The sequence below is a fragment of the Pseudoliparis swirei genome, chromosome 19, assembly GCF_029220125.1.
Source record: "Pseudoliparis swirei isolate HS2019 ecotype Mariana Trench chromosome 19, NWPU_hadal_v1, whole genome shotgun sequence".
Taxonomy (NCBI): domain Eukaryota; kingdom Metazoa; phylum Chordata; class Actinopteri; order Perciformes; family Liparidae; genus Pseudoliparis; species Pseudoliparis swirei.
The window spans coordinates 15,855,799-15,874,637 of NC_079406.1; the positions used below are offsets into that span (position 1 = coordinate 15,855,799).

Genomic DNA, 18,839 nt, shown 5'->3' on the forward strand with positions numbered 1-18,839 from the left:
GAATAACCGATTTCGTAGTTTCTGGGTGCAGTGACTCGCCGTAGATTTGGCGGGTGTTGGAAAAACATAAACAGAAGCGGAAAAATGGAAGAAATCGAAGGCTCGACACGAAAGGAGACTGTAGATCAACTTTGTGTTGACGCATCAGCTGCTAACCGAATGAATGAAGCCACGGGAGAAGTTTCCTCACAGATGACCATACCTGGATCAGGTAGGAAGCCGCTCGAGGAGAAAGAAGCTCGGTTTAAGAGGCTGAAGTTGTTCGACAAAGTGATGCAGAAGAGCCTGGAAAAGTTCATCGACCATGCCAGGTAATGTGCCACTACAGCAGTTTGTGACATAGCTGTTACAGTACCCAATGATTGGAAAGTCATGCTCTGTAATGTTTTTGGTGTTTCATGTGTCTCAGCAAGCAACACAACATTTCTTTACTACTAACCAAGGCTGAAATATGTCCTGGTTTGAGTGTGAACACCATTACTACTACTGTATACCTTGTTTTCTTTACCGAGAATAGTTGCCTATAGGTTTATTATTTCCTTCACAAGTGGAAATCCAGTGATTTATTGTCTTAAAATATTGACGGTTCCGTGATAACTCTGATCTTGAGCTCTTTCCATAGATGTTCTCTTGGCATGAACCTTTTTGTTCCAAAACATACTGATTGCATTGGTTACAGGAGGATTTCTAAACTTCTGAATGTTCCAGTGAGCACTGTTGGGGCAGAGTGGAAAGAACATAATGTCACCATTAACCGAGCACGACCAGGTGCTCCTCACAAGATGTCTGAAGTATAAATGAAAAGTATTATCACAAGAGAAGTGTTGCTTCCTGTGTTCTTGTTGTTCTTGGTTTATACTCTAGGTTGAAATGCACTTATTGGAAGTCGCTTTGGATAAAAGCGTCTGCTAAATGACATGTAATGTAATGTAAAAGAGCCAAGGACTACTTGTGGGAAGCTTTAGAAAGACCTGGAATAAGCAGGTACACTTGTTTCAAAACAAAAAATAAGTAATGCAGTCAACCACGGTGGTCTGTATGCACACTCACCACCAAGACTCCATTGCTGAAGGAAAAGCATGTTGAAGCTGGTTTAAAGTTTGCGGCACCACATTTAGACAAGCCCGTGAAATACTGGGAGAATATAGTCTGGTCAGATAAGAACACAATAGAACTCTTTGGATGCCCATAATATACACATTGTTTGGAGGCCAAATGGCACTGCACATCATCCCAAAAACACCAGACCAGCAGTGTTTTTCAGCATACGGCAGTGGCAATCTTCATATATTTGAAGGAAGTGAAAATGAAATAATGTAGCGAGACATTCTTGATAAAAATGTGCAGTCATCCACCAGGATGATGAAGATGAAACGAGGGTAGACATCTCAGCCAGACAATGATCCCGAACACACAGCAAAGGAAACTGAACTCGTTTCAGACAAATAAAATAAAGCTACTCGAATGGTACAGCCAATCAGCTGACTTGAATCCAATAGAAAATCTATAGAAAGAACAAAAGATCAGAGTTCTCTCGGAAGCTTCAAGATTTAAAGACTTTGTGTGGAAGAATGGGCCAAAATCACACCTGAGCAATGCAAGAGACTAGTTTCTCCATACGGAGGCGTGTTGAAGCTGTCATGACCAACAAAGACTTTTGTACCAAGTATTAAATCAATTTCAGTCAGCGTGTTCAATACTACTTCCCTGACATTCCATTGTATTACACATAACTTACTTTCTGAACTTATTTGTTTGGTTTTCTTTGTATGTTCGCATCACTTGGGTTGTTACCGACATCTGGTGAAACTGTCATGTTAATAGCACCTTTTGAAATCTATTTCCTTGTTGATTTGTTTACTTTTTAATACTTATTTTACCTGCTGTATATTGTAGGCACAAATTGAGGTGAGTTATGTAGGTAGCTTTATGTTGATGATGATGATAACCTGAAGGTACAGGGCATGAGCTACAGAAGCAGTGGGTGACTGACTGCCTATGTGGTCACAGCTGTGTGAAGGACTGAGATTCAGAAGTAGTGTAGATGATGACCATGACAGTAGAGCATTCATCTGTCATAGGAAGTCAGATGTATGACTTCAGGGTTGAATTGTTAACTGAAATTATTGAAAAGATGTAGGATTATCATGTTTAAAAAAAATATTAGTTACTGCCTTATTTTCCTAGCTTTCTACACATTCTGTAAAATCACACAATGTGGGTTTTTTGGCAGCAGCTAACTATTTTAGTTCTATTATCTCTATTCTCATTGTAGAGATTGTTAGGCATCAGAAAATATAGAAAAAGTCCAAAGTGATACCTTAAAGTTGCTTTATTTGTCCAAACAGTGAATCATTTCAGTACTCTATTTGTTAACTGAGAAAAAGTTCTGGTGTTATCTGCTTTTGCTCACAGTTTTAACAGATTTGCCAGCATGTTTCGGCCTCTGTACAAAAAGAACCCACAGAAGATGGAAAGCATTCACAAGCAGTTCATTGAGGAGCTGCAGAAGGCCATACAGGTATGCAGCACACCACACATTACTATTATGTATGAAAAGTTTAAAAAAAAATAGAGGGTATTATTTATTGTTTGTGTTATATGTACTCTTCTTCCTGCCTTTTGCTTTTTATTTATTTGCTTACATCAATGCCTGTGTTTGTGAATGTGAAGGAGGACATCAGCCGATTGATTGAAGAAGGCCGGTTGGAGTTCAAATTTAATGAGCTGGACCAACTGGAGAATGCTGCGAAGAACAATGCAGACCCTGCATGGTCTGTAAACGGCACTAAAACCATTTCATTTTCCACCACCTTCTGCTTTCTTTTCAATTAAATTATCTACTGGTTACATGTTAAGCTTTTGATTGTTTATGCTCAGTTTTCTTGTAAAACACTCATTGATAACATCTTAAGACTGAAATCCATCTGTTGCTTTTACCACCACTCATTCAAATACTTAATAGCACGAACAACCCTGTACTATTGGTTCATTGCCTTTCTTTATTGCACTGGGTGTCACCACTGTAATATTTCCATTTCGCAACGTAATTAAAATACAAAACATCTTAATCCTTTACCCTCTCACTTGTTTTGATAGGCGGCCGAGTGGTGTTCCTGAGCAGGACTTATGCAGCTTTTTGATGCCATACTATCAAAAGCAGGAGAACTACATGCGACAGGAGCTGAAAAAGATTCAAGCCGAGAATGCTGCCCTATCACAGAAGGCCCAGGCCGGGAGAGAGAGTCTTGCTCAGACTGAATATCGTATTTCTACCACTGTTGATGAGTGGAAGGTGAGTAGGAAACAATTGTCAAAAGAAATATTAGAGCTATACAGCATATAATTCACAAACAAATCATGTGTAACATGACTTAACAGTTTTCATTGTATGTTTTGTTGTTTCCCTTTTAGGCATCGGTCACAGAGTTTGAAAGGCTGGCATCTTCTCTTCACCCCAACGATGTCTTTGATGTATGATCTTCTAATTATTAGTCCTGCAGATATATCAAATAACTTAACTGTACATTTCGGATGTGTTCATTTTGACTGTTTGTCTGAAAATAAACTTGAAATACTGGATATAAGAACATGTTTTGTGACCTCAGTCATTATATCCGTGTGGGCCATGATAGACCAATCATTACGGTAGTGTGCGTGTTTATGCCTGGTATTACGGCACATGGGCCACGAACATAATGACACAAAGAAGTGAGGAGTCGAGTTGTTCACACCCGTATGGATTCTGGGTGAACACCCTACCCTGTTAAACAACAGGCCACACGCTTGACGAAACTAACTTTTTCTTTCAATATAAATGTATTATTCGTGATAGATATGACGGAAATGTTTTCAACTCTGTTCGGGCAAAACGATGCTCAGGGACCGCCCGGCTCGTCTCTGGGTTTCGGACCGGGGAAGCCTCCGCCGCCTCTGCCGCAAAATCAAGTCTCCATGGCGGGGCAGATGCCACCGCAGCTCGGGGATGAAGGGCCTGCGCTGCGGAAGCCCGGAGCCATGAATGAACCTTTCTACTTACTGCGGGAGCTTCCTGGTAATATCTCGCTGTTATTGTTAACTGTGCCATGCTTCGTGTGTTAAATGTCTCTCATTTAGCGTTAAGGAAATAGTTGAGCTGTTATGAAAGGTTGGGAAGCGGCTTGTAAACAATGCTAACAGCCGTTAGCTAACGATCAGTGTTACCAAAAATATCGATTAACGTTAAGCTAAATAACGTTACCAGTACGAGCCCACCTGTTTTTGTATTTGTATATAACTCTATATATCTTGTTTGCGTGACACAGAAACCACCTGAGTTTACAATGTTTTAATTCTGCTCTTGTTTTTGAGTTTAACAATGTTACATAAGTAACAGCAGCTCCAGTCGGACCTGTTAGTTAGTGATATTCAAGATGTAACAATAGCCGGGTCATAGATTGGTTATATATTAATGTACTGGTCATGTTCGCTTGAATTAAACTGCGTTTGTGTGTTTAGTGGGAAACGAGTTAACGGGCAACACCAACCTCATCACGCACTACAACCTGGAGCATGCCTACAACAAGTTCTGTGGGAAGAAGGTGAAGGAGAAGCTCAGCAACTTCCTGCCAGAGTTACCAGGTCGGTGGTGTTTCATAATGGTTACTGCACACATCTCATTAGAAACATACTAATGTAGGTACAGGACACACGTTTCCAAGTGACTTAACTCTTGATGGCTGTTCTTTCTATCGCAATGTTTCTAATGTCTCCTCCTCATTAGTGTTTGGTGATCGGTGTTCCTGCTCAGTAAAGCTGTGCCTGAATCCTCCCTTTAATGGAGCTGTTATCCTGAGAACCACATGTCTTTAATATGTGTTCTAAATATTTGTAACTCACAAATGAGTATATCAGCTTCATGAAAGCCCTGACGCGTAACAACTTGTGTTTGTTCTTGCGTATTCATGCCAACCAAACGTCTCCTGTCTGATTGTTGAACGCAGCTGAACATGTTTACATCTGTATGGCTATGTGCTCATGACCTTTTTCTTTTACTTTACTCAGCACTTTACTTTGTTTTCCCCCTGTATATTTAGAATTTAGTTTTTAGTATTTAGTTTTGTGTTTTATATATATTTTCATTGATGCTCTGATGTGCACCGCTGCTGTGATTTCTGAAATTTCCCCACTGTGGCACGAATAAAGGAATATCATATCATATCCTAATTTTGTATATTGTCTGTCCTCTTCTGTGATGCAGGTATGATCGACTGTCCGGGCACTCAGGACGGCAGCTCGTTGCGCTCTTTGATTGATAAGCCTCCAGTGTGTGGGAACTCCTTCAACCCATTGACAGGCGCTCTGCTCACAGGCTTCAGACTACACACAGGACCAGTACGTGCTGAATATATTGATTTGTTAATAGTGTATATATATATATATATATATACAGTATTGCAAAGTGTTATTAGTTAGCATAGTCTGGCCTGCATGTGTTCTTCATTCTATAATTGTATTGTCCATTTTTTACAACCATGTTTGTGTTTTTCTCCCAGCTACCGGAACAGTACAGACTGATGCACATACAGCCTCCAAAGAAGAAGAGCAAACACAAGCACAAACACCATCGACTGCAGGACCCGTTACCACAAGGTATGACGTACTATACAAGACCACAAACTCAGAATAATGCAGCATGTTTTCAGGCCACTGAGCTGCTTCTTTTTGATGTCTTAGAAACTCCATCAGACACTGATCCCAAAAAGAAGAAGAAGAAACGGGATGATGATCCTGACCGCAAGAAAAAGAAGAAAGACAAGAAAAAGAAGAAGGTAAGAAAATGTATCAAGCGACCAATAATTCATAAAGTTGCCAGTTAGGCTTGATTATGGGCTCTGGTTCGAGACTATATTAAACCATATAACAAATACAAATGGTATCACAAAATACTGAAACACTTTCAGTTTTGATAAGGCAATAATTAAACATCGAGCTCCATGAAAGGAACAGTTTACCTGTTGTGGTATTATTCACCAATCTAGATTTGTTTGCTGTAAGTTGCTTAGAGTTTGAGATATCCGCCGTACAGGTGACAGCTTCTCCCAAATATATGGGCACTAGAGTGGACTCGTGTTGTGCACCAACTGTTTTATTTGACAAACTCTGACTCTTTCTCAGAGGCATGACGTGGTTACTCAAGATGCAGTTTTATGTAGGAACTGTTTTCCAACACTTGAGTGTGAAAGAGAATAAAAACAAGCTTGTAGACAACAGCTGTGACTTCATATTGTTTTATAAAGTTTGGACTTCTATCTATTTGCAAACAGTTTTCAACCCACTCAGTATCTTTTATCGTATGTGTTGCATCATCCCATCATATTTCTTTTGTTGGATACTGGTTGTATCATATATGATAGGTCAATGAAACATTGACATCTTCATCAGCTCACGCTCAATGCCGATGGAAAGCTAATTTGTTCCCCTCCGTATTAAACAGACGACAGACTGAACTCTGCAGAAGTGAACCCAACAGCTGTGCACTTGGCTTAGATCTCTGATTCACAATATATTCACTCCCATGTCCACACAAGTGAAACAGTCCGTTTATATCTCCGTCTCCCTCCAGAACCGCCACAGTCCTGACCACCCCGGCCTCGCTGGATCACAACCCAACAGCAACAGCCTCAGATAGACGGGAGCCCACTGTGTGCATGCCGGTGTTTGAATGTGTGTGAGTGACTGTGCATTTTGCAAGAGGATGCGAGTGTGTTTTACAGATAATTGTATTATTGGGAGTATGTTTTAATGAGAGTGGAGACGAATGAAGTAATGCAAATGTTTGTATGATGCGTGTGAGAGTGAAAGGAGCAACACAGTGGACGGATGTGAAGATGTAAAGAAAAGTTACAGAGCAGTGTAAAAGGCAGAGAGCCGCTGTGTGGTGTTATGGATGACTGACTTTGATTTTGTTGTGATATCTTTTGATCATATTGCCAAAATCAAATAAACGTTTGGTTATTATCTTTGCTAGTGTCTCATTATAAGACCATGGGAAGCAGAGGTCATGTGATCCGGACATGGTTACATGGTCTAACACGCAGCAGCAACAATGGCAAACATGGCTGATGCTGAGGTATATTGTTGCTGCGAGGGAATCGTTTGCATGGTCGGCAAAAGTACAAACGATATGTTTACAATCATTTATTTATCAAATGCACAAGCTGGATATATTGAGTAAAGTTATACATTCAGCAACTTGTACCAACACTTCAGCCCCACGGGTAAAGGGAGAAGATGGTCACAATACAGACGAAGCAACGGATGTTTTCAGAGGGGTTGATTATTCTTCACACCAAATAACTCAGGCAGCAACTTTGAATCCCAATTACAAAAGACAGAAGGAAGCCACATGTCTGACAACAAGGAACTTTTGAGGCAACTTGCAGAGATACAAAGAGGTCAGAAAGTTGTTGCTGGGACTGTTTCAGACATTACAAAAAGCTGTAAAAGAGGAAAGCGATGACATATGCCAAACTGGGAAACCTCGGCCTAGTGCTGTACGATCAACTCACTTGCAATTCCTCCTCATGGCTTTGATTTACAGATAAATATTTGTCAGAGTTATTGATCTTACATTTATCATACCTGCAAACTTGTCACCTTTCGGTGAAATTCACCGTTTTGAACTCAAAATAGGTCATCCACGTGAATCGTGGAGATCCAAAGAGTTTTTGTTTTTGGGGGGGGGGGGGGTCACGTGGCCCGCTGCCGTTGAGATTGCAGTGAGACGCGGAGAAAAGTGTGAAGTGTTGCTCTTCGCAATAAAACATCTTTGATGGGACGTGTCGCGTCTCGGCCAATCAGCGTTCAGATGTCCACAGCGTTTGGGGGTTCAGGTTAGCTTGAATGTTAGCCGCTACATCTACTCCTGTCACGCTGCACGGTGTAGCGATGCTAACAAAGTACCCGTACGTTAAACACGATGTGATTTACCATATTTTTAGTATCGATACTTCATTAAGAGAGCGATCAGAGCGCACGCGCTGCTCCGTGTCGAGCTGTCTGCGCACACTGCGCTGCGCAGCTCACAGCGAGAGAAGTGGCGCAGCTTTAGACTTCGGCTTAAAAAATAAAAAGATGCCAGAAGTGAAATGTTTCAGTCTGTAAAGTTCTGTAACTCTCCAGCTGCTCATCCTGATGAACTGTGGATCATCTGGTCAGAGACTAACGGCCTCATAGTGTATCATCAATGCTATGATGGAACCATGTAGTTTCATTCATATCTGGCTGTATTAATACTAATATTACTGTCATTTGTTAAGTGTTGAAAAAGTTGGTAAAAAGTGATCCATACAGATGTTTTATTTATTACTATTATAGATAAATATACCAGTCTCGTAAATTATGGTACCATATTGTTTGTATGGTGTATTGAATTCTGGTATCGGGTATCATGATATTTATGGCAGGTATGTAATATGTATAGAAGTTATAATATGAGTATCGTGACAAACAGGTAGAGACAGAACAGATTCAGGGAGAAGTCCATGAGGACTGTTCAGGGAAAAAAAAAGGAAGTTGGTTCATGAATGACTTTAACCATATTATATATAATGACAATGTATATTTGTTATTACTATCATTATAGGGCTGAGTCAGAGCGGAGAACCTTTTGGTCTTAAACTGTTTATTATCATTATTTAGATTTGTGGTCAGAACAATAAAATGACTGTAGTTGTGGTTCTAAAAGCTTTGAGGCTTAAAACAACGTGGATGTGGTGTGGTGACAAAAAAACAAAAAAACACCTGCACCCCCCCCCCCCACCCCCCCGTTGTCACTTTTTTCACCCCTCATGAGTTTGCAGGTATGATTTATATATTGCAATAAGACCAAGATGGCAGCAAAGGCACAGCGTTAAAACAAAACACAATCTCTCTAATGGTGAAGCTGACTACATTTAGAGGACAAAAGATAGCTAGAAAACAAAACGGACAACCAAGGAACAATCTAAGCAATCTTGATACTGAAATGGACTTTTTTGTGTGACTTTGAGCACAGCCAGTGTCTCTTCGCTCATCAATTAGGCTACTGTACACACACAGTGTATTAAGTCAAGCAAGCAAGCAGAATATGTAATAAAATAACTTACCTCAGTTCTATTTACAAAAAAAATCTATCTTGATGGAGGCATGCTTGCTTAAATTCATACATGACAAAAAAAAGGCAAAAGCAGAATACACAGAAAATCATCTGAGCTTCATTTAGATTAGCACACTACACAATAGCCACGGATATTGAAACAAACGCTTCCCTTTTGAATGCTACTGGAGCTAGAATATAAAAATACACTTAAATGCACATTTTATACACAAACTAGTTCATTGATGTGCATAAAGCCGTACAAAGTGATTAATGACATTGACACACACTGTGTGTTTAAAAGTCAGTCTTATTTTTCCTTGTGAATTTTCCATAAAAAAACGTTTTTCCTACATATAAAAAAATTGCTGACTCACCAATAACTCTAAAGAGCATTAATGCACAAGGAGAAATTATGAGGTGATTTCAATTTGACATCTTGTGGACTTGACAATTAAAGAATTAGGAGTGAAAAAAAATACTTTTTACTTGCATAAGAGTCGGCTGCAGAGACTGTACAGAAAAAGGAAACAGAGGTAGATATGGTGTCTCTACAACCAGCCTATCTGTGTACATGTGTGTGTGAAAAACTGGACTCTGAAAATACACCAAATGCTTCTTTGTAGGAAGTCTGGTATTCAGATGCTTCATTTCTTTGATTGTCTGATGCTTTGTTTTCTATATTTTTAAATTTTTGCCAGATGAATTACAGGGGAAACGGCAAATTATACCCAATTCTTTTTTCCATTAAGAATATTTCTGAAGCAATATGGAGGTACAAACTGCAACCGTATATTTAAGTTGTTCTTTGGTCTTAGCCACTTTCTATTTCTTTTAAATCTTTGAAAGCAATTTAACAGTATTTCAAGTACTGTGATATCCGCAGTCTGACACACAAGCAGTACCAGGGTGTGTGTTTGTGAGTGAAATCTACGGCTTTAAATCACACCAATTTGGCTCTTTGACACTAAACCAAAATAAATAAACAAATGATGACATATCTTCTCCCGAAATCACAAGGAACTTAAAGTTCAAAACAAAACATGAGGAATCCTATTTCCTCGATGGTATGGATAGTGTTGAGCAAAATGTGCACCAGCAAAGACCAAAATAACCACTGGAAATATCAAAACAAAAACACATATGGATGCTGAGATTGCTGGTGGTGACTTTGCAGACAAGTACAAATACTACATTTCCGACTCTCCACTGGGTGCCGCTCTACGCCTCCACAGCAGCGAGGCCGTTGCTTTGGGGTTTGTAGCCGTTGGCCTCGCCGTCGTTGAGCGCCTGCAGCTCCTGTCCGGCCGCCCGCTCTTCTCTGGCCTCCTTTTCCCTCAGCAGCTGCCTGCGGTGGTAGTACAGGTAACCCGGCAACAGGAAACCAGCCAATGAGAAGATGATCAGGCCGAGGTTGATCTGAAGGATATTTGGATGACAGAGATGGAAAGTTTCAGTCATGTATTTTTGTTGTTGTCCCTCTGCAAGTGTGTGGTGCGTCCTCCTCACCCAGTAGGGGTCTCCTTTCAGCGTTCCAACCATGGAGATGAAGAGCGGCTGCTGCAGCAGAGCGATCACAGCGCTGATCATGGACTGGAGGCCCGTCAGAGTGCCAAAGTGGTTGGACGGGTATCTGTAAGAGTTACAGGTGGTTAATGACAGAGCCCCAGATTAGAAAGTTAACATGTCATACAACAACTAGAATGGGCACTCGGTAGAGCGCATACCTTCGCATATCACAAGATTGGGCATTGAATTATGAACATTTTGGCATTAGTTGCATGCCAATTGGACACAAATGTATCGTGCTATGGTAAAAAAAGAGTTTGACCTTTCCATGACCTTGACCTTTGACCCGATTGATCCCAAAATCTAATCAAATGGTCCCCGGATAATAACCAATCATCCCACCAAATTTCATGCGATTCAAGAAAATGTTGACCTGTTCATGACCTTTGACCTTGACCTTTGACCTGATCGATCCCAAAATCGAATCAACTGGTCCCCGGATAATAAACAATCATCCCACCAAATTTCATGCGATTCGGTTCAATACTTTTTGAGTTCTGCGAATGATTTTGACCTGTTCATGACCTTTGACCTTGACCTTTGACCCGATCGATCCCAAAATCTAATCAACTGGTCCCCGGATAATAAACAATCATCCCACCAAATTTCATGCGATTCGGTTCAATACTTTTTGAGTTTTGCGAATAACACGCATACAAATAAATAAATAAATACACGGCGATCAAAACATAACCTTCCGGCATTTTCAATGCGAAGGTAATGAGCTGCTTCAGTGGTACAAGCGTGTGAGCAGCTTGAGAAGTGCCTCTGGCAATACTACGGAATAGTTGGCAGGTTGGATTAAATACGCCTTTTCAGTGAGTTGTCTTTTATTTTCTTATGGAAGGACGTTTGCATAGTGATGCGGCTCTGAAGTGCACTTATCGGCCTGTTGCATAGTTTTTGTTGTTAACCGATGCATATATTTTTGTTGTGTAGTGACAGCGCTCCTAGCAATTGTGTCTGTGTATTATAATGAGTTTACACGTTGGAGGCTCAAGACAAATCTGTATGAAGTATGTGATACCAGAGGAATGACACTGTATGTACTCTGCAAGTGTATCAATTATAATTATGGGATGTATGAGGTGATTGTGGGGGACTGTTATTTATGCGGACAGGGGTTGTGTTGACCAACACCTAACATGGAGAGTGATATGGAAGAAGAGAACGAGGTCTTGTCCAAAAGATGGACTGAAAGAAAATGAAGGGGGGCGTGACTTTAAGCGTACAATGCTCAGGTACCTTCTACGCTGGGCACTGGATCTGTCCATGGGATATATTTTGTGTAGTTCTTAGTATGATTCAATTTGTAATTGTGTTTTCTATACCTTTTCTATAAATCATTTTATTGTAAATGGAACCATCCATTGGGCTCAATTTTGTTGACGGACCTCATAATGCAGCGTCTCCTGCTTTTATCACCTCTATGTTTGGTGTTTAAGTGGTGGGTGTGTGGGAACAACTCTAAATGGTTTAAAAATAAAACACTGTTATAAAGTATAATGTATATTATCTTATTAATGAACTGGAAACTCAGTATTTCTACTTGTTAAATCATGACGCCACTTTAAGGAGTGATTTGTAATTTTAGTGTGAAACGTTAGACCCCTTTAGGTTATGCTTTCACCAGTTCCTCTCAGATGTGAGTTTGTTAAACAGAGTGTGAGATGATGCAGGGGATGAATCAGCAGCGTGGCACTCACACAGCAGCATAAAGGCCTCCGCAGCAGGAGTGGATGAAGCCTCGGACCATAGTGTGGAGGATGAAGGTCAAGATCTGAGGGGAGAAGTAGAAAAACACAATCAACGGATCGTATTGCATCCTTGTTCTCTCGCTGCCGTAACATGCGTTGGTGTGTGCGCACTACCTGGAGAGGAAGGCTGTCTATGAGGCAGCAGCAGCCAAAAGCGAGCAGCAGCATGTTGGTGAGAATGAAGGCTCTCATGGCGTTGGTCAGTTTCTGGATCTTACGGTCTCTTCTGGGCACAATGGTCTGCCTGATGGGACCCGGAGTAGTAGGAGTTTTAGGACCAGTAGAATGCGGGCTCACTCCCATTATTACCACCCCATCCAACATTAATGTGTGGCACCATTTTGTGTACCTGTGCTCGGTGCCCGGGGGGACTGTCTTCTCTTCTTCACACTCCTTCATCTTCCAGTCCATGATGTATCCAATCAGAGGACACGTGGCCAGGCACAGCAGCTGCAGCGTGCCGAAGATGGACGAGTAGAAACTCACTAAAGCAAGTAGGTAAGTAAAGTTTATTTGTATTGCACTTATCCCAGACAAAGGTCACAAAGTGCTACACAGGAGTCAAACAAACAAAACATGACCATAACAGGGGTCAACTCATTACAATAGTTAAGTAAGCACAATAAAATACACAGTAAAAGAAGGCGCAGTGACACAATAAAAACAATAAACTAAATAAATAAAAACAGATCAAAAGCCAGTTTTTAACAGGTACTTTAGTTGGTTTCTAATGACGTCACAGAATCAGTAAACCGTACGGGTGCAGGCAGTAGCATTTGTGCTACTGCCTCAAAAGCTCGGTCACCACAGGTCTTGTCTTGTGGGACGGACAGAAGACTTAACAGGTTGGACCTGAGATTGCGGTCTGGTGAATGAGGGCGAAGTAGTTCAGCCACACATGCAGGAGCTCTATAGTCTATTTGTTCTAGTCAGTATTCTGGCAACAGCATTCTGAATAACCTGCAAATGGTTAATCGCAGACCTACTGAGTGAGGAGAAAAGTGTGTTCCAATAGTCAATACGAGAAGAGATAAGAGTGTGTATGATCATCTTTAATTTAGCTGTTGTTAATACAGATCTCAGTTTGCGAATGATTCTTAGGTTGAAGAAACAAGATCTGGACAGCTGCTTAACATGGGGGTCAAACAACAATGATTGGTCAAATATTACCCCAAGGTTATGCAGGTTTAGGTGGACAGCAGAGGAGATTGAACCAATTCTCAGCTTGATTGTAGCGACAGCATCATCAGGTGAAATAACCAAAACCCCCGTCTTATTAGCATTTAGTTGTCCTGTCCTAATTAGCATTAACACAATCAAGAAGCCTGGTTAACCTGAACGCCTCACTGATTTTGAAGGAGAGATGGAGTTGGATATCATCTGCAGATGATAAGCAACGTTCTAAGTTTGAATGATCTTTCCCAAAGGTAACAAGTATAAAGAAAATAACAGAGGCCCCAGAACCGAGCCCTGCGGTACCCCGCAAGACAGCAGAGAGGTGTCGGACACACATTCTCCCACAGAGACAGTAAAACTTCTGTTAGCGAGAAGATATGATGAAAACCACTCTAACGCTGTGCTGTGCCAGATATGCCCACCCAATCACCTAGCCTCCTCTCAACCAGGATGTTATGGTCAAACACAGAAGAGTCCATTAAGTCAAATCAAGTTGAAAGAAAATTAAAAGATATACCAGTCAAGTTACATAACGTACACTACCGTTCAAAAGTTTGGGGTCACTTAGAAATGTCTTTATTTTTCAAAGAAAAGCACTGTTTTTTCAATAAAGATAACATTAATCAAAAATACACACTATACATTGTTCAGGGTGTCTACAGGAATAAACCAGTGAAATTTAAGACTTTTTAAGACTTTTTAAGACCACGTCTAAATAAAATTTAAGACCTAATTTACGATGGAAATATACATTAATCTAAATTAATTAATTCAAAGTAAACACACTGATGTCTGTTCAAAATTAACAGTGTGGTGTAATGCAAAAGGATAACACAAATGTCATTGCTGTTGTAAATTATATTTATTAATACATTTTCAGAACATTTAAGTCCCATGAACAAATGTCTCTAAAATTAAGTAAATATATTTAAAAAATACATGCAACATAGTTCCTTTTGAACAAAAAAATCCATAAAATAACAAATAACATTTCCAGCTGCTTTTAAAATGCAAATTCATTTACATAATAGAATGTATGTGTGTGTGTGAGTGAGAGTTCTCATGTCTCTATGTGATGGATGTTTGTGCACAGGTTCATGTCTACTCCTGAGCTTTTGTGAATATACTAGGAAAACAATCCTTTTCAAACTGTATTAATATAAAAACTTCCAGTTGACATTTGGTCCATTCTCCTGGAAAAAGAAAGAAAAGGCAGACATTAGCCAAACAACAGTCAACACATCTCTTATGACACCACCACTTCAGATTAATGTCAGACTGGATAAATAGGAATGAATACTATTTTTACAAATTAAGCAACGCGAGCCATCCCTTGAGCCTAGTGAACACTATGTAGACATATTGACAGGTAAACACCACTCTACTACCATTCTAAAACTATTTTTAATTAGTCTAATTAATGTGTAGTGCGCCTATGCATAGCTGTTATTAACTTGACACATGAGTAAAGCTTAACTATATGAAACACATACTCATATACAAGAGGATAGTTAATACATATATATTTATGTTAGACTTACTTTGAGATGCTGAAGTAGGTCCTGGGCGTGTCATGGCCCATGAGCTGTGCTCCAGAATCCTGACTGGACGTGGTCATTTCACCAATAACGCACATGAAGTCCAGCTGTCTGCTCGCGGTGGTCTGGTTCAGAGTCTCGTGGAACAGAATGAAGAACGCACTGCAGTGTTGGACTTCGGTGATGAGCTCTTTGTTACACGGCGCTGGATTTCCTCCGGTGACCTCCAGCGTTGTAGTTGACGTCGTTGCGGGCGGCGGAGCAGGAGCTAGCGGCGGAGCAGGAGCTAGCGGCGGAGCAGGAGCTAGCGGCGGAGCAGGAGCTTGCGGCGGAGCAGCAGCTAGCGGCGGAGCAGCAGCTAGCGGCGGAGCAGGAGCTAGCGGCAGAGCAGGAGCTTGCGGCGGAGCAGCAGCTAGCGGCGGAGCAGGAGCTAGCGGCGGAGCAGGAGCTTGCGGCGGAGCAGCAGCTAGCGGCGGAGCAGCAGCTAGCGGCGGAGCAGGAGCTCGCGGCGGAGCAGGAGCTAGCGGCGGAGCAGGAGCTTGCGGCGGAGCAGGAGCTAGCGGCGGAGCAGGAGCTTGCGGCGGAGCAGGAGCTAGCCCCGCGGGCTGCTGGCGGCCTGGCTCTGCTGCTTCTTGCTCTGCACGTGAGATTCCACCGAACCGGAAACATAACGCAGCTTCAGAAGCATTTCACCGACCGTGACCAGAAACACTCGTTCTTTTCAAGCCGTTGTTGAACTTGCATCCTGCCATGTTTTCTAAAGTAGCCGATGCTTCACGTTGTAGGGATTGATAGGACCGAATACGCGGTGCTCACCGCGTGCGCGCATCACGGCAGAGCTTCGATGCCGGCGCCCATCGCTCTGTCGCGAGCCGAAAATTGTTTGCGGGATTTCACCCTGTTATAGGGGAAACACTGGAGTTGATAAGCGTGTCTTCTTGTCTGATCAATACGCAACTGTGAGGTGCGCGAATGGACCGAGCGGCCAGCTGCTGATCACTCAACAGCCCGACCTGCACAAATAGACACATATTTTTTGGGAGCACCGAAGACCCATTTTGACCCAGGAAAACCCCTGGACATGACACCCAAAAAATTTAAGACCAATCCAATCTGAATTTAAGACAATTTAAGACTTTTTAAGGCCTTATTTTTAGGAAAAGCAATTTAAGACTTTTTAAGACTTTTTAAGGATCCGCGGACACCCTGATTGTTAATGTGGTAAATTACTATTCTAGGTGGAAACGTCTGGTTTCTAATGAAATATCTCCAGAGGTGTATAGAGGCCCATTTCCATCAACGATCACTCCAGTGTTCTAATGGTACATTGTGTTTGCTAATCGCCTTAGAAGACTAATATCTGATTAGAAAACCCTTGTGCAATTATGTTAGCACAGCTGAAAACAGTTATGCTGGTGATATAAGCAATACAACTGGCCTTCCTTTGAGCTTGAAGTTTGAAGAACAAAATTAATACTTCAAATATTAATCATTATTTCTAACCTTGTCAATGTCTTGTCTATATTTTCTATTCAATTTTCAATTCATTTGATAAATAAAAGTGAGTTTTCATGGAAGACACAAAATTGTCTGGATGACCCCAAACTTTTGAACGGTAGTGTATATACAGTTAGAGCTGAAGTATTACACGACTCACCTTTCTCTTCTGTCTCAATCATCAGCTGCTCGGATGCTGAAATATAACAACAAAGACCCACTCTGTCAGAAACTAAAAGATGTTCTTGATAACAAAAGATTGTCACTGTGCTTTGACACTCACGATGCTCTTCACCATGGGTGACCATAAACTCCAGCATCTTGTTCATCGCCCCCATGAAGAAGATGATCCTCAACTGGGACATCCCCATCGTGACCAGACTCCACAGGAAGATGGGAGAGAATACGGACTGTCGGAAGGTAGGAGCCTCTGAGAGAAGAGTTGACGGTTCGTTTTGGTTCAACTTAAATACATTTATATATTTTGCAGTTTGAAGCGGTGGAATAAAGTAAATGGCTGAGAGCACAGCAGTGTGAGTGTGTTTGTTGACTTACTGGGCGCAGCGTCAGATCCATTTGGTAGTTTCTCTGTCGAGTGTCGGACGTCTCCATTTTTCTGGCTCAGTCGCTCTCCAGCAGTCTTCTGGTCAGATGAAGGCAGCTCTTGCAGTGTGTTGATCTGACTGTTATGCATAAGCAACCACACGTTAAGGTTCGAGAGCAGACACTCGGTGTCTCTGGGAAAGAGATGGGGCGACAGACCGGCGGACACTGACCTGTAGTCGACCTCGTCAGGTGTTGGGAAGCCTTCAGTGGGCCAGTTCAAGAAGCAGTTGAGAAAGACAAACCCAGCAAGACCTGCCCACATGCACATGATCACCTGGAAAGACACACCTGCATCGTAGATCAGCTGGGAAGAAGAAAGAGGGAGAGGGTTGTTATACTTTTGAAGCAACTTGTGCTTTTAAAGCAGTAGCCAGTGAAGTCTTTGGCCACTGGGGGGCGACGTCACCCGTTGTTAACACGCCACTGGCATACTCCCACCTAGTTATAGAGTGTAGCGCACATCATTAATAAGCTGAAAGACACTAAAACAATCAAAAGGGGGAGAACTGTAGTCGGGACGATTCTGTGTGAGGTCATCACTACAAGAGACCACTGTCACATGATTATTTAGTCCATTGTTGATACAAAGATATTAATTTGAACAGCTGTAAAGTTCAAATGTAAAGGGATTTGAAACATACTGGTTTTAGTCTATCACTTGATCCTCACACTTTGGATGTTACAACCTCATTGGCACAATTATATTATTTGTCTAAAAATATCCTATAATTCTGTCTAATTTTACCCATAACATTGTTTATATTCCATAAACTCCGTAATGTGGTACAGAGGAATATAATCATATGACTTAGCCTTTTGGATTTACCTTGACTCCAGGGAAGGTGACAGCAGAGGAGGCGTAGGAGCCAATCATCAGAGACATGATGGTGGAGCTGAGAGCACCAAACATGTTGGGGAGCTGCAGGGATGGAGGAGATACAAAGTATGTCAGTCTTTACACAAATCACCTGGTCCTCAGCAATGTGACGGACAATCCGCCCATACGTGGTGTTTTTAATCTAGATGCAGATTATTATTCTGACCACAGATGGCGGGCGGCTGCTTTGTGTGAGCAGGATAAACCAATCCTTCCTCTGTAGTTTGCACCCGGTCACACTCCTCTCTCCCCATGGAGCAGACTCATTAAAAAAATATTAGTTTCCATGTCATGAGGAAACAAGAAACAAAGTCATGACCCAGTTTGCGCCCTGACCCTATAATTCAAACGCAGACTAAGCTACACTGAGACAGACGTCCACCGTCTTCATTCTGGCTTTTTCAACACATTCTTTTGAGTTGGGATTAAAATTTTTGGAGCCAATCTATAGCCAGCTCTCGATGAACTTCAGAGGGCTCAATGGACTGAGCATGGGGGCCAGATGACACACGCAAAGGAGCAATGTGGTGGGCACCAGGCACTAACACATCATATATTAGGTCAACCTATTTACAGTAGTAAGAAGCTTAGCGAACATAACAATGATCTTTTGTGCTGCTGCCAGCACACGTAGTGTCCTTTGATTAGAGTTGTAAATGGGTCAATGACGATTATAAAATCACATGGGTGGGATTTTAGGT

General features: G+C 41.6%; 3 protein-coding genes across 3 annotated transcripts in view; 2 read left to right on the forward strand and 1 right to left on the reverse strand.

Annotated features, from left to right (window-relative positions):
* The first annotated feature begins 75 nt into the window (after window positions 1-75).
* si:dkey-6i22.5 (polyamine-modulated factor 1) lies at window positions 76-3,590 on the forward strand. Its single transcript, XM_056440248.1, has 5 exons — window positions 76-311; window positions 2,416-2,521; window positions 2,674-2,774; window positions 3,100-3,295; window positions 3,415-3,590. Exons 1-5 carry the CDS (start codon window positions 85-87, stop codon window positions 3,478-3,480), a joined length of 696 nt encoding a protein of 231 aa, XP_056296223.1. The 5' UTR covers window positions 76-84; the 3' UTR covers window positions 3,481-3,590.
* A 70-nt stretch (window positions 3,591-3,660) lies between these two features.
* med19a (mediator complex subunit 19a) lies at window positions 3,661-7,001 on the forward strand. The gene is made up of 6 exons (XM_056440247.1): window positions 3,661-4,054; window positions 4,498-4,620; window positions 5,240-5,373; window positions 5,535-5,631; window positions 5,716-5,810; window positions 6,605-7,001. Exons 1-6 carry the CDS (start codon window positions 3,838-3,840, stop codon window positions 6,668-6,670), a joined length of 732 nt encoding a protein of 243 aa, XP_056296222.1. The 5' UTR covers window positions 3,661-3,837; the 3' UTR covers window positions 6,671-7,001.
* A 163-nt stretch (window positions 7,002-7,164) lies between these two features.
* The window catches only part of slc43a1a (solute carrier family 43 member 1a), a 32,362-nt gene continuing 20,687 nt past the window's right edge, over window positions 7,165-18,839 (reverse strand). Inside the window, exons 6-15 of the mRNA XM_056440245.1 lie at window positions 18,088-18,180; window positions 17,432-17,565; window positions 17,211-17,338; window positions 16,939-17,085; window positions 16,816-16,851; window positions 12,794-12,929; window positions 12,559-12,688; window positions 12,394-12,467; window positions 10,628-10,751; window positions 7,165-10,537 (exon numbers count right to left, since the gene is read on the reverse strand). Coding sequence (XP_056296220.1) covers window positions 10,340-10,537; window positions 10,628-10,751; window positions 12,394-12,467; window positions 12,559-12,688; window positions 12,794-12,929; window positions 16,816-16,851; window positions 16,939-17,085; window positions 17,211-17,338; window positions 17,432-17,565; window positions 18,088-18,180 — 1,200 coding nt within the window. The 3' untranslated portion in view covers window positions 7,165-10,339. The remainder of the gene's footprint in view (window positions 10,538-10,627; window positions 10,752-12,393; window positions 12,468-12,558; window positions 12,689-12,793; window positions 12,930-16,815; window positions 16,852-16,938; window positions 17,086-17,210; window positions 17,339-17,431; window positions 17,566-18,087; window positions 18,181-18,839) is intronic.

What these genes read in the sequence shown, in the direction of transcription:
- med19a (XM_056440247.1), top strand. Translation starts at nt 3,838, where the DNA reads ATGACGGAAATGTTTTCAACTCTGTTCGGGCAAAACGATGCTCAGGGA. An exon ending in GCAGGACCCGTTACCACAAG is followed by an intron (nt 5,632 to 5,715) that starts GTATGACGTACT and finishes TTGATGTCTTAG; the next exon opens with AAACTCCATCAGACACTGAT. An exon ending in AAGACAAGAAAAAGAAGAAG is followed by an intron (nt 5,811 to 6,604) that starts GTAAGAAAATGT and finishes GTCTCCCTCCAG; the next exon opens with AACCGCCACAGTCCTGACCA.
- si:dkey-6i22.5 (XM_056440248.1), top strand. Translation starts at nt 85, where the DNA reads ATGGAAGAAATCGAAGGCTCGACACGAAAGGAGACTGTAGATCAACTT. An exon ending in AAGTTCATCGACCATGCCAG is followed by an intron (nt 312 to 2,415) that starts GTAATGTGCCAC and finishes TTTTGCTCACAG; the next exon opens with TTTTAACAGATTTGCCAGCA. An exon ending in AACAATGCAGACCCTGCATG is followed by an intron (nt 2,775 to 3,099) that starts GTCTGTAAACGG and finishes TTGTTTTGATAG; the next exon opens with GCGGCCGAGTGGTGTTCCTG.